Here is a 15,765-nt window from a genome sequence, read left to right on the forward strand (position 1 = left end):
GCTAAGGAGAGGATGCACTTGAGTGAATTAAGGTACAACATATCCCCTTCCCCTGGCAACAATAAACAACAATAATTGCGACATTGCAGCATAAAAATAAGAATGAACATGCATGTAACATCGCGCACAATAAATATGAAGAGTAAGGATGAAAATACAGTGAGAAAGAAGTAAGAGGTGAGTAAATAGCAAAAAGAAACTAGAATGAAGGAAGTGTGAAAGTTAGCAAAGATTCATGTGGGAAAGTTAGCAAAGATTCGAGTTCGAAAAGATACAAGATAGCACTTCCCCTTCCCTTGGGAAAAATAATAGAAAAGGTTAGAACATTGCATGTAAAACAGCGTGTAAAACATTCAAGTAAAGTATGATAAAAGTAAAGAGAGGAAAAACAGAATATAAGGGGATAATAAGAGAGGGTAGAGAAGGCAAAACAATGAAATTAAGTAAAAGGTGCAAGGCGGTAGCGTAACTGAAAGCTGGAGAAAAGGGAGACCAAAAGGTCTAACACCCTAACTACGTTTCTACACACCGCACAATAGAGGAGATAGTGCAGGTCTGGGAGAGTGAAGAACTCCGGGGAGATGTAAAGACCTATGCACTCATCCTCTTTTGCACGCCTCATATACTAATATACTAATGTACCACTGTGCATAACAAACCGAAGAGTGGGTTCACCGCCCATTGCGCATTTCAACTTAAAAGTTGGTTCACAGCCCAAATGAAGTACGAGTACACTGCCCATTGCGCATTACAAATAAAGATGGGTACACTGCCCATTGCGCATTTTAACTAAAGATGGGTACACCGCCCATTTCATATTTCTACATAAGGTACCATTGCGCATTCCAACTAAAGATGGGTACACTGCCCATTACGCATTTCTAAATAAAAGATGGGTACACTGCCCATTGCGTATATAACTAAAGATGGGTACACTGCCCATTGCGCAAGTAACCACTGCTAGATAACAATCTAAATGGTAATGCAAGTGTAACACTACTGCTAGGTACAAAAGACTGTGCAGGGTGAAATCAGTGTAAAGGGTGTGCGCACTACCCCCACTAAAGAATGAAAACAAGTGTAAGAAGACCAGCTCCTAAACAACAAATACCCTAAAGAAAATGCCTGATACCCTGAAAGTATCTAAGTCAGGAAAAACCAATTAGATATACTGCCAAAGGTGCAAAAATTAGATCTAAAAAGTGACCCTTAAACACACCAAATAACAATAAGGCGAAGCATAACTCTATGAGGTGTCACGGGAAATCATAATGTAAGTATTATGAAGAGTGAACAACTCACTACTGTGAGATGTCACTAAGATTGTAGTATAACTAATAAAGAATACATTACAGACAAAGAAAGCATGTAAACATAGGAAGTAACCACAGTGGAAAACAAATGTCAAGACATGCTGTCCATTGTAACACAATAAACTAACACAACTAAAGTTGTCACCGTAGTTCCAGTTTCAAGGATACTTCTCTGCAATTGTTGTAAGTTAGTCCCAAAGTTTTTTGCTCCACTGCAACATGTCTGTTCATTAAGCTGCGCTACTTGATTTCCACAGAGCATCAGAGCAGGCAGGACCTTGAAGAATTAGCAGGATACGATGTCCTGGTGTTGTTCGGAAAAACGTTATTGTCCCCCAAAAGGAAAACAAACGTGGTTGGCAGAAGCAGCACCACGGAGTGAACACAGGAAGACAGCGTGACTTAGGTACATGAGTCTGGTGGAAACACACTATGGCAGCACGCTTCATGATGCCGTGCCGGTGGCTCACATTGTGTCTGTGCACACAGCCGTCCAGGAGCAGCTCTGACAGGCATCGAAGCAGAGACGCCTTACGAGGAAATGCAGGTGAGCTCGAGCATGCTGAGGAAGCCACGCGCAACATTTTCAAATAGCAAACATCAATGCGCATTGCTAACGGCTCACACCCTCAACAAGGCTCAAAGTTTAAAAACCAACACGGACAAAAACTCACCCATGACATAGGTATAGCTCCATACTTGCCCATGACTCAAGACACACAACTCTTGTCCAGTAGCTGCCAACCCGGTGAAAAGCAAATGCTGTAATGTCAGTTGAAATACATATGCAGCCATAGTAAATGGAGCTTGTCGTGTCAGTTAGGGAGCGCTCGTTTCCAAACACTGTAGATAAGTTATTTAATGCCAAATCATCATCTATGGTGATAGTTGCAGCTCTGCTAGAATAAAGATATTTACCGATATTAGGTGAATGACAAGTTTCAGAGTGGATGGTGCTCTCTACACACCAAAAGATAATACAGTTTGCCGTAACCGTTTCTGAAGGTTGCAAATGAGGGCATCTCCAAATGTTTGAACACACTGTTAAACTCTGCTGAAGGCAGTAGTTTAAAGACATTAGTTTAAAGATTGTCAATTTTTTATTCTTTTATTCCAGGTTCACGTTTTGGTAGGCAGGATTTTTAAAGTAAGCCAGTCTCAAACGTATACTGATTAACGGTACATTTATTTTCCTTTGAAGTATAAATCCATAAATATAAGGAATGTAAAGCGCCCTGGGTAGGCTGTCCAGATGTTGGAGGAGACTGGTGGGACTCGGGAGGGCGTTCTTTTCCTTTGTTTTTAAAGTTGAACTGCTTTAAGTAGTTTCTTGAACATATAAAGTTCTGTAAAATTGTAAGTTTCCTCACCTTCTGTAGTCTTGTGCCAAAGCACGCAGGGTTTCTTCTAGATCGTTGCCAATGTTGAAATGGTACACGGTTGGATCCAAATGATGATCAGAGGTAGACAGGAGGTATAATTGTTACATCTTGCTTATGCTCTGCATTTCCCTTGCTTGGATTTTCCCATTGCTTAGCCACTGCATCTAGAAGAGGCAGTTGATGGCAGACAGGCTGAGCGAGAGAAGAACTGCTCCTGGTGGGGTTTTTATTATTACATCTATTGATCATTTAATTGTTAACTTAACTTGGATTAACCTACAATAAATCATACCTACTTATACTCACTGGATTCAAGAACATTATTTGCTACAAATTGGCGACGAGGTACAGAACAGAACCTATGCGTGGAAAGAGGACTGTTTTAATGAATTACTACTGCAACCAAGGAACTACTTAAGCCGGAACAGAAAAGGTAAATTTACAGAAACGCCCTGGTTAGCCCCACCAGTGTCCCCAGTCATCTGGACAGCCTACCATCCCAGGGTGTTTGATTTCAGACTGCGTGATTTGGCCTGGTTTGCAAGAGAACTTTATATCACATTGGCCTGAATTTTCATATTTGGAGAGTGAACTTTTACATATTGGCTACATTTTTGAGAGTGAAAGTTTTGCTTCGCAACGTTATATTTAAAATGTAAAGAGAAAACCGTGTCTACCATCAGTTATAGGTACTGAATGTGCAGCATGAAAAAAAAAAAGAGTCCGTTTATTTTTCTTGAGGCCCTGCACTTGCATTCATGAACTGAGCACATCGGAGGTGCTTGTGAATTTGATTTATGGAAGCATGGAAACTCTGTCAGCTAAGTCTTTCACATTGCCAGCTGTGTTTTTCCTCAAAGATAAGAGTTTAAAGTCTGCAGGAAACATTTGTGGTTTGGCAATATTTGAGATTGTTACCTCTTGTTTTCAACGTGTGCCATGCTGTCTTCCCTGGCATTGTGGCAGTTGGTTGACAGGAGCAGAGCGATCCTTCCTGACTGCTATCTGTTGCTTTCTGGTGACGTCGTGGAATGTTCGAAGGGAGTCTGTGAAGAGTGTCTCTGGCGTGTGAGCGTACGTCAGACGCTCTGCCCGCTCTGGAATTTCTACTGTGGGTGTACCTCAGACACTCTGTCCCTCTGGAATCTCTACTGTGAGCATACGTCAGACGCTCTGTCCGCTCTGGGATCTCTACTCTCCCCATGGCAATCGGAAGATTCTACATGTCATAACGTTGCAGTAAACTGTGCGTAACGTCATATTTATGTGACACCTTCGGGGATTTTTTTTTTCTTCTGGTTACTGATTTCAAGAGCTTTTATTTTCACCGGTTGTTCTTGAGCAATTTTGTAGCTTGACTCTTGGATGGTGTCATTTGTCTACATTACTTGTGCGATGTCCAGCGGTAACATCGTTCTTCTTCAGCTAGTGACTGGACTTCAACAAGTGACTGTTGGACTTCTACTAGTGACTGCTGGTGATAATCAACGTGGGTACTGGAAAAGAGATTTTGTCGATCAGCATTGGATGAGTTCTGCACTTCTCGGGTGAGAGAGTTCGCTCACCGGAGTGTATGTTCATCTTTTTGTAGAAATTTAACATCTTTATTATAACTTGTTTTCAGAGGGAAGTTTCATTTATGTATTTATTGGGAGGACAGCACATCATTTTTAATTTGCAATGTATTTCTTCTCATATTAGTTGCATGCGTGTACTTTGCATGTGTGTACTTTGCATGTGTGTACTTTGTATGTGTGTACTTTGTATGTGAGAGCCATGTTTATGCTCAACGTATGTTGAGGTGCCCTATCATTTTTATTCAGATTTCTGGTTTTAGCTATTTATGGAGTGAGCCATTATTATACTCTACTTTTGGTTGTGGTGCTCAATTTGTTTTTTTTCTCGTGTTTATTTGCAGATATTTTTGATTCTGATATGCTGATTTGAACCACAAGTGTGCTCATTTTGTTTTTGAGGTGTTCAATGCAATTTTGTTTTTGTTGAAGATTAGTTGTTCAGGTGTTTGAACTTATTAGAGTGTATTTTTGCTGGAGCCACTTCGGTGCTCATGTTTGAGGCGCTCCATTTTGGATATGTACTTTTGCGGAAGCCACTTCGGTGCTCATGTTTGAGGCGCTCCATTTTGGATATGTAATTTTGGGGGAGCCACTTCGGTGCTCATTTTTGAGGCGCTCCATCCTTTTCAATTGTTTAATGTTGTGAAGAGCCGTAGGTTGCTCAATTTTCTGGTTTTGGACTCTGAGGGGTTCAATTGTTTAATGCTGTGAAGAGCCGTAGTTGCTCAATTTTCTTGTTATGGACTCTGAGGGGTTCAATTGTTGAAGTTTAGAAGAGCCGTAGTTGCTCAATTTTCTTGTTATGGACTCTGAGGAGTTCCATTGTTCAATGTTGTTAAAAGCCGCAAGTTACTCTATTGGCTGATATGAACCACGCAAGTGCTCTAATGTTTAGAGGAGTTCATATTGTATTTATTTTGTTGTGAAGAGCCGCAAGTTACTCTATTGGCTGATATGAACCACGGAAGTGCTCTAATGTTTAGAGGAGTTCATATAGTATGTATTTTGGATATGGAGGTTGTCGAAGATTATATGAACATCTGTTTAATTTTCCCTAGGAAGGGGGATGGGGTCACTATATTTGTGAATGCAATCCTTATTATATTTCAACTGTTATATATTTGGGAATGCAATGCAATGTGTTCCATTCATATGATTTGTATATATATTCTCTTATCTTTGTTTGTTGTTTTCTAAGGAAGGGGGATGTGTTACATCTTGCTTATGCTCTGCATTTCCCTTGCTTGGATTTCCCCATTGCTTAGCCACTGCATCTAGAAGAATGTTTGATGACACACTAGAATGTTTGGTACCTGACTGCTCTGAGTAGAGGCAGTTGATGGCAGACAGGCTGAGCGAGAGAAGAACTGCTCCTGGTGGGGTTTGTATTATTACATCTATTGATCATTTAATTGTTAACTTAACTTGGATTAACCTACAATAAATCATACCTACTTATACTCACTGGATTCAAGAACATTATTTGCTACAAATACAAGTAGAAGGTTTATTGGTTGGTTCAGTAGAAGTATGTTACAAGTTTCATAGAGGTCCCACCAGGAGCAGCATGGTTGCTGCTCAGCCCACTCTCTCCAACTGTCACTCTCTCCACACCAGCTGGCACACAAACATTCCACTCTCTCTCTCTCTCTCTCTCTCTCTCATCAGGCATTCCAACATTCCACGCAGTCATCACATTAATTCTGGCTGAGCAGCTAAGGAGAGGATGCACTTGAGGGAATTAAGGTACAACACATTCTTATTAGCAAAAAGCAGAATACACCGATTACAACCATTAGGCCTAACTCGGACGAGATTTCTGCTGAAGAGATGCAAATAAAGGGTTCAGAGAACACTGGAATGTCTATGGTGAGAGCGGATGAGAGGATTCCTGGTAATATTCAGGAATGGCGAGAAATTACCGATAAGCTCCCCGGGTGGCACAGAGTATAAAGCTAAGGAAAACGAGAGAACTATGTTGGTTGCACAAGCAAAAACCTGCCCTGGGTCTCTGGTATATGGGGAAAACTGTCCCGCAATTTTAATATTCGCAGGCATTTCATTGTTGGTACAGAGATTTGACGGTTATAAAAGAAACTATAATCGAGTAAACAAAAAACACAATAAACAACCTCCCAAGAGGGCCTAGTGAGAGTTATCACAGTGCAAATCTATCCCTTAAGTGTTTCAGAGGGGTAACCAACACCCAAAAACCCTGCCTAACAACAGATTCTACGTAGAAAAATACCTGTCGTCATGCCTTAACGTATTGAAATAAAAATTCACAACCAAAGGTCAATTGGCTTTAACATATTCTTTACAACACCCCAACATTCAGGCCTACTGTCTTTGTCACCACTTTTTTTATAATAAACAGATCATGCCTATGGCATCTGACATAACTTTAAACAACAAACCAACCAAGCCACAGATTTTAACACTAACCGGTCACCATAACCACCCAAGGTATACTATATTGAGGGAAAAAAGCTTTTGCACAAGGCAACTATCAGATATATAGTCGTGAAATTAGAAATATGTACAAAATTACAGTTGACAAAATAGGAAACCTCTTAAAAAGAAGAGCCTAAAAAGGTTCTCTTAGTACAAATCGTCTGCCCCTAAGGTTTGTCAGAGGGAAAAAACAAGCCAAGCTGTGAGATTCTAGGTAACAAAACACCTATGTGGAGGCTTCAACAGATTTAATTACTACTCACCCTTAAAAAGTTCTATTGGATTCAATATCTTTTCACAATGAGTAAGGTAGGTCTTCTACCTTCTTATTGTAAATGGACAGGACTTATAGCAGCTGACAAAAAGTTTCCGGACAAAACAATCAGGCTTGTAGCCATAACCAACTCAAGCTCACCGTAATGAGCAAAAACGTTTCCACAAGGCAAAACAAGCACTCTTTTTCAGTAGAAGCACACACCTCCTGCCTAATCAAGTTTGTACAGAAAAAGACCAACACATAGGCAGAAGCTAAGACCCTATCTTAATATGTCTTCTTAAATCTTTTTCTGGAGTTCACTCAAGGTATAGTGAGAGCTGCACTGTGAAGGCAGAACTAAAAGTGTGCAATTATGGCGCAGAAACACAAAAGGGGATGGAAGGAATGCTTGCAATAAGTCTAACCAATATCAATTGCTCAGTGGGGCATCCCAACCCATCATTCTTTTGCCCACCATTCAATCAGTCAGTGGTTTGTAAAGCACATTACTCACCCGCTAGGGTCTCAAGATGCTAGGTGGGGTGTGTGCAGCTCCGTTGAGGTCATCTGAAGAGTGAGTTCTCGAGATCTTTCCTTAACTACAGAAGTGTAGGGCTTTGCCAGAGGGGGAGGTCGTTCCATATCCAGGCAGCAGTTTACATATCAGTCTTGACTTTGCTCCAGTCGGGGCAGTACAGTCTGAACTGCCAGGATCTTCCTGAACCAGAACATAATCAACCAAAGACCGGTTTCCTCGTTATTGCTGCTCTTCAGTTGGGAGCAGCTTCGTTCCAGTAGCACAGTGAGCACAGGACCCATGACTGGGCATACCCTTAGCCACTTAAGTCATCAAACACACAAAGGTGACGGGCGGAATGCTTGCTAAAAAAATCTAACCAATGGCAATCGCTCCGTGTTGCATTCTAATCTGTGAGCTATAGATAAGGAAAAACATAAATCATATCAGCTATAGATAAGGAAAAACATAAATCATATGTGGACACCTCAGGACAAAATATTATCTACACTTTGAGTAGGATAGAAAAAAAATAGATCCACGCTATGCTGCTCAAACTGGTAAATAATTAAAACAGGTGTCCAGAAGCTAAACAAATATTTAAAATAGCCAGACGTACTTCTGTTGGCACTGCTGATGCAAAGGAAAGAATATAGGAGTGCTTGGAAAGGCCAGTGATATTCTACCCGTGCGCGGGAGGAAGAAAAAGCCACTGCAAGCAATCACCCTCACAAATTGGCACAATAATCATGCAGCCACTTGACAGGTATGCTCTCTTTGCCCTAAGCACGTAAATGTCCAGCATCAAATAAAATGGAGGGCATTTAGCTGTCATGAAGAAAGAGAATACTGAGAAGATATATGTAAATACTGTAGGACTGACTGGGGTCATTTATTGCACTTTTAGCCAATGGAAATATGTGCATTATAGTGTTGTTGTGTTTTGGCTGCCATTACATTGTATAGCGTAACAGTATTACCATTGCCTGCGATGCTGCCATAGAATTATAAGCCTTGTCAAACAGGAAGTACACAGATCAATACCTAAACTGTAAGCGTCCTCCAATCTTTTGATGTGACCCGCACTTCGAAATAGACTGACATCCCTCAAGGTCAGTGAGGCACTCTAAATCCAGCTGCTCAGTTAGGTGGAGAACTACACAGATAAGAATACCATGTGTGTAATTGTGTGTTGTGTGGTGCTCCTTCGTGGTTTCTTGCGTAAAAACGCTATTCAAACAATCCATGAATAAATTAATTTGCTTCTCAAAGGCTGGTAGCTTGTTCTATATTATAATGTAGAAAGGAGACTAATGTCATAATCCAAAGTAAGAGGTGCAAACGGACTGTCGAGAAAACGAATATGCCCACCGAGACACACTTCCACCTGCCTCCCCCCGAGCCCTACTCACCCGTCAGGTTCATGTAGAAGGGCTGCCGCTCCTTCCACTGCCGCCCGCGGGCCCCGGTGCAGTTGCTGCGGTCACACTGGCTCACGCAGTCCCGGTACATGGGCTCTCTGTCCCCCTGGGAGGCGCCGGCCACCCCCAGAAGGAGCAGCAGCAGCGCTGCCCGAGCCGCCATCCGCCCCCAGGATGGAGAAGCAGGAAGCTATCTTTGGACCCAGAGGGGGAACAATAACAACAGCACACAGGAAGCGCATCTGGAAGGGGAATGCGAAAAGGGAACACCACCGGAAGTGACTTCTATCAAAAGACGGAAACGGGAACACACCGAAAGAGTTAGGGGAAAAATTTAGCGCTCAAAAGAAAGAAGCTGAGCAGAAACACAGATTTACACGAGGGGGCCGACAGGGACATAGAATCGTTATAAGAGTACCAACCAGCTTGTGAGTTTACAAAACAGAGCGACAGAAGGTGCCACCGCATTGCTGGCCCCGAATCATGCCTACATAATTAGGAAGTCCTGCTGCTGTCACGAAACCTGTAGGATACCAACAAACCACCGAGAAAGCACCGTAGTACCTTGGAATTCATGGCTTCCAACAGCTAGGACTTATTGGTTGATAAGATTGCTCGTCATTGATATGTTTGCTGGTGTATACAGTGAGGCTGTGACTCAGTTATATAATGTGTTAATTACTCTGAGTACATTCTGTCAGGACCGGGGGCGAGGATTATGCACATCTTTTTTCATTTTTTTACTAATAGCAGTGCTTTAAAGTTCCTTCCTTTAATATACACAAACCGCATTGGGAAAAAGTAACCAAATAACAGTATAGTCCGCCAATCACATACCAGGCTGGTGTATACCCACATGAAGTCCTTTCCTTCTTTTTCACTGCTCATTAGTTAAGTGGTCTTACAGTTTTTCTCTCTGTTGTTAAAACCTTAAGTGATCGAGGGCCAGATGTAGGTGGCTCATTACCGGTCGGTAACGTCCGAAATTAACGAATTGAAATTAACGAATTTCGGCCGTTACCGACCGGTAATGGGCTTTTCTTATGTAGGGGGCCGAAATTAAGGATTCGGTAATGATTTCTTAAATACCGATTCGGTAAGTTACCGAATTCCTAATGTAGGGATCACTTAAATGAGTGCTTCTCCCATGTTAGGATTCGTTAAAGCCCAACTTGTATAACGAAAAGAAAAAAAAAAAGCAATTTAATGCAAATTGCTTCAGTGCCATGTTGCAACATGTGCACCCATAAACAATTGAGGGGTGCAACAGGGTGTCAAAGTGACACCCTGCCACCCTTCAATGTTTTCCCCCTTTTACCGTATCGGTATTTACCGATTCGGTAATTGACATTCATTCCTATGGGCCTCCAGGCCCATAGGAATGAATGCCAATTACCGAATCTTAACGATTCGGTAATTTTTACCGATTTTTTAGCTACATAGCATTTACCGATTCGTAAATACCGAATCGGTAAAATTCGGTATTTACGAATCAGTAAATACTATTTACCTACACGAGGCCCTTGGTGTATTTCACTTTGGAACGCAACCCTGTGTCCATTTGTAGCGCTGTAGGCTTCAGTTCAGGTGTGGAAGATGAGCACTCTGGGTCCTCTACACCTGTGCGAGAATCCCTAGGTAGTGCTGTTCTGTGTTCTCATAGGTGCGAGTGACTATGATCTGAGGCAGGGAAGTCCCTGAACCCCTACCCGCTGCAGTCGCGGTGCGCTTGAGGGAATTCCCTTACCGTGGAAAAGGCAACCTAGGGCTTCCATCTCAGCCCCTCTTGCCTGATAACTTTTGGGTAAAATAAGCAAAAATATTAAAAAAAATACTTAAACTGAGCACCAGTGAGGGGGCTGTCCGTATACACAGTAAGGGTGTAATACATTTTAAGTGCCTACTATGTGGTATATTATCGGTGCTCCCACCCACATTCAATGGAGCCCTTTAGAGACCAAAAATATTCCCAGTAATATGAGAGAGAAGAGTAGGAATGACTCCTTGAGGACAAGCAACTTCCAGGAGAGGAAGATAGAGCCCGATCCCAGCCATTTTCATAGCTACCACACCTATTAGCGAACAACTGCTCAAATTGGCGTTGTGTATTTTCTCTGGACAGCCACACACAAAGGAAGTTTAGGTGTGTCTTGATGGGCTATCCTGGGTGATGGGAGGGAAGAGCTGAGCAGAGCCTTACACTTACACCTGAATAGGCTGCATCCTGTCCAAACACAAAGGGGTGCAGTGAGTCTGGAGCCAGGACAGGAAGGGAGTACCTCTGTGCACTTCAAAGCTTTCTTTGAGGTCTTCCCCACTTCAAAGGCACAACTGAGTATAGGTGTCGGACGTCTAACACCATGACTTCAGTACACTTCTGAACTTGTGAAGCTGTGCATTGCCGCAGTTGTGTGGCGAAAATTGACGCAACTTGTCCACTGCATGTCGTGACATCAACGCATCGCTTTGGCGGCACCGCACATCTTTGTCGATGACGGCACATCCCACATCAAAGTACTTTGGTTCTGCAGGCCTAAATTTTCCGTCCCATGCTGCCTCACAGTCAGGCTGAACATTTGATTTTGCCCTGGTCCAGCGCAACCATATATACCATTTAGGCTCTTATTGCTTCTAAGCTTTATTTTACATGTATTCTTTAAAAATGCATAGCTCGACTCCTACTTGTTTGGTTTTTTTCATTTTGGTCTTGTTTTATTTATAAAATTATTCTTTATTTTTCTAAACTGGTGTGGAGTCTTTTTGTGGTGTTTTCACTGTGTTACTGTTTGAAGTGTTACACAAATACTTTACACATTGCCTCTTAAGTTAATCCTGACTGCTCTATGCCAAGCTATCAAAGGGTGACCACAAGATGATTTAAGGTGCATTGGTTCTAACACAGGAAAAAAAGAGAAACGTTGCCCAGCGCTATTTCTCAGTTCCCTGTTTTCCTTCCAGGGATTTTCTTAAATTAAATCATGTACTGAGAATAGTTTTTGAAAAGTTTAGATTTTTACATTGGATACACAAGGATGTATTCTCACATTGGCAGCCCTGAAAAAGCAAATTAATTTTGCAAAACACGTGTTGGCTTGGCTGTAATTCTTTGTATCTTTTAAAAAAGAATCTTGTATCAAGGCTTGGATGCATTTCCCTGTATATCTGGAAGAAGATTATTGTAAACATTTTAAAAAGTGATCAAAATGAAGATAAAGTTTGTGAACATGCAAGAAAAGATCTGAGCAATAAATATGTTCAATTAATTCTGTCAGTAGAAATTTGTATTATTCTCAGTACATGATTTAATAATTTAAGATGCGTTGTGCCTTATCCTGACTAGGATTATGGTTCCTGCTTCGACAGGGTGCATACGCCTGCCAGCCAGTAGCCCAATTTCTAAATCCCTTGTCATCGGAAGCCAGGATGGAGATTCAGTGATGACTGGATCGCATGGACGACTGAAATGGGAGAGTGATCTTCTGTGCCTCACCTGAACTGAAAATAGAATCAGGCACCAGTCAGTGGGGATGGGCAGCCAGATGCAGGGACATTTTGGTGGGAAGAAGATGGTCAAAAGAGGAATTGAACCTCCATATAAATTGCCTGGAACTTCTGTCTGGTTGTTTTGCCATTAGGCCCCTCGCCAGGGACAGGGCGAGGGACCTGTTAGAAATGGGGTCTCTAGTTGGCAATCGGTATGCGCGCTGTCCAAGTAGGGACCCTCACTTTGTCAGGGTAAGTACGTTACACAGCTAATATAACCCCAGCTCACCCCCGTGGTAGCTTGGCACGAGCAGTCAGGCTTATCTCAGAAGCAATGTATAAAGTATTTGTACACACACACAGCAAAATAGTGAAAACACTACAAAAGGACTCCACACCAGTTTAGAAAAAGAGACACCATTTATCTGAGTAAAACAAGACCAAAATGATAAAAATCCAACATACACAAGTAAAGTTATGGATTTTGCAAGAATAAACTTACAAATACAGTTCCTTGAAGTCGATTGCGCCAACTCGGTCTATAACAGCATCGGGAACAACACAAATCCAACAGTTCAGTGAAGGGGCGTCGCACAGACCTGCAAAACAGTATTGTTGGAAGTGGAGAGGCCTCGGGAACTTGTGATGAAATCTGAAGAAGATGCATCGGCAGGCATCGATTCCAAAAGTCGTGCAGAAGTCCTTGAGTTTTTGGAATCACACATGCTGGGGACCGAGCTCCACAATGTCGAGGTCAGGTGCGCTGGTGCCGGCGGGGCCGGGGCTACGATTTTGTCATGGTCAATGCTTCGTGCTCAGATACAACAAAGAGGGGAGAGAGAGAGACAAGTGGATTCGGTCTCCCTTGGCAATATAGTTAAACAAAATGGAATCCACTCTGGAAAGTGGTCGTGATCCCTAAAGTGATGGGGAGCACACAGTGTTGTTTAAATGCCCCTCACACACCAAAAGGCCCCTTGGTGTCATGCTTCATCATCGGGGCCTTCGCACCCCTCTACGGAGTGCGGCGTGCTACGACTTGCGGCTACGTAGGAGCACTTGATAGTGATCACAACCACTTTCCAGAGTGGATTCCATTTTGTTTAACTACAATGCTTCGTGCTCTTCACAAGCGGTGACCATGTCTTCGGTGCAGGCAATGGCGCGGTGGCTGTACTGAGCACGGTCAACTGCAGACCCGGGGCTGAGTTGTGAGACCAGGTATTGAATTGTGTACTTCACGAGCAGTGCCCTCAGCCATGGTGCAGACAGCGGTGTTGTTTGTCGATGCCACTGTCGTCGACAAACCAGGAATTGCGATGTTGTCGGGGTCGGTGCGTCTTGATCTTCACGAGTGGTGACCATGGCATCAGTGCAAGCATTGGCATGGAGGACGGCATTGGGATTGCTTTTCTGGGGATTACAGCACAGTCACTCAGTTCCAAGAGTCCCTGACTGGTTTTGGCACCACTTAGGAACGCAGGATTCACAACAGAGGAGTCCAGGTGCCCACAGCCACGGTGCAGGCAGCGGTGCCGTTTGCCTAAGTTGATGCCACTGTTGTTGACAAACCAGGAGTTGCGATGTTGTCGCGGACGGTGCTTCTTGATCTTCACGAGTGGTGACCACGGCTACGGTGCAAGCATTGGCATGAGGACGGCGTCTGGATTGCTTTTCTTGGGATTACCGCACAGCCATTCAGTTCCAAGGGCCCAGAACTGGTTTTAGCACCACTTGGGAATGCAGAATTCACAGCAGAAGATTCCAAGTGCTGGTCACAAGATGTGGAGGAAGTTTTTGATGTCCCTGAGACTTCTGCAACAGGAGGCCAGCTTAATTCAAGCCCTTGGTGAACTTTGGAAGCCAGGCTACAGAAAGCAAAGTTCAGTCATTTCACTGCCCAAGATCAAAGCAGCACCAACAGCAGGCCAACACAACAAAGCAAACAGCAAACTGGTAGTTCCTCGTGACAGAAACACATCCACTAGTGATGCAAGGCCATCTCAGACTCAAGGCTTGGAGAATTTTACAGGATGATTTAAAAACAACCATTTTTCAGAGGTCACTGCAAAATTCTTGAAATAAGCATGGGCAGCAGCTACCATCAAGAGAGGCCGCTTGGAGAAACATTTGAATCCCATGAGGGCAGGAATTGTCCATATATTGAATTTCCTTGAAAGCCCGGACCAGGCTCACTTACAGAATGGCTAATAGGTTCAGTTTGACAATTTCCTCAAGGCATAACCCAATTAAGGAGACCGTTGTAGGGAAAATTTAATTTGGTCTGCAATTTATTGAAAATAATTAAATCATCAAAACCTGTAGAAACCAGCTATTCCAATCTCTGAAACGTTCATTTTTGTCCTACTATTCCTTCTCAATTGGCAAGATAAACTATTGACCAGGAAATTGGCAATGCTCTTCTGTTTGTTTTCCTGCAAAACAGTATCAGATGTCAGGGCGTTGGATATTTCAGAGCATATGTTTACACCTAAAAAAAAAAAAAACAGATACAAGGTAAGTATCATACCCATCTTTCAATTATAAACCTAAATTAGGTGCTGTTAGATGCATAAACGCATATGAGAATTGTTAGAAGGGGCGATCTCAGAGGGCCAGGTTGTGCTCACCCAGACACCCCCAGACCCACCTCTCCCACAGAACTTGCCGAGTCTTGATTGTGAGGTCCTCACCGGGGAGGACTTCGAGTCCAGGATAGTACACACGGAGCTCACACCACACTATGAACAGACACCACACCGTTGGAATCTAGTAACAAGGTCTTTATATAAGCAATAAATGAAGAAAGCACTCTTATATACACAGTGGTCGAGGGACCACAAAGTCTTGGAGGATTCAGGAAGGGGGAAGCGGGACAGTCTTTTAGTCTCTGGGTCAGTACGAGGCGTACCCTACGCACAGCTCTCAATCCTCGAGCCGGGGGATACGGGATGATGGTCGTACTGGCTGCCTCACCTCCGTCGAGTCGGCTCGGTCGTGATGGTGGTCTCGATGGTCCAGCCGGACCAGAGTACTCCTCGAGCCGCGGCGAGGTCAGCAGGGCTCGATCTGGAGAAGTTCGTGAGGAGCCGCGACAGCGTCAGCAGGGCTTGGGTGGTCTTAGAGATCGAGCCGCGACAGCGTCAGCAGGGCTCGGGTGGTCTTAGAGGTCGAGCCGCGACAGCGTCAGCAGAGCTCCGATGGTTACAAGTTCAGCTTGAGCCGCGACAGCGTCAGCAGGGCTCCGGTGGTCTGAGAGATCGAGCCGCGACAGCATCAGCAGGGCTCCGATGGTTACACGTTCAGCTTGAGCCGCGACAGCGTCAGCAGGGCTCAGGTGGTTCAGTTCTTTAAGGCGAGGA

General features: G+C 43.4%; 1 protein-coding gene across 2 annotated transcripts in view; it reads right to left on the reverse strand.

Moving 5' to 3' along the window:
• Window positions 1-9,169, reverse strand: part of PGAP3 (post-GPI attachment to proteins phospholipase 3) — a 51,938-nt gene extending 42,769 nt beyond the window's left edge. Inside the window, exon 1 of one of the 2 annotated variants that reach the window (XR_013595076.1) lies at window positions 8,912-9,169. Coding sequence is in view for 1 of the 2 variants with exons in the window: in XM_078645659.1 (XP_078501785.1) it covers window positions 8,912-9,083 (172 nt within the window). In the remaining variant the exon portion in view is untranslated. The remainder of the gene's footprint in view (window positions 1-8,911) is intronic. The other variant, XM_078645659.1, reaches the window with a different exon arrangement.
• Between the last annotated feature and the right edge of the window lie 6,596 nt (window positions 9,170-15,765).

The sequence above is a fragment of the Lissotriton helveticus genome, chromosome 5_1, assembly GCF_964261635.1.
Source record: "Lissotriton helveticus chromosome 5_1, aLisHel1.1, whole genome shotgun sequence".
Lineage (NCBI taxonomy): Eukaryota > Metazoa > Chordata > Amphibia > Caudata > Salamandridae > Lissotriton > Lissotriton helveticus.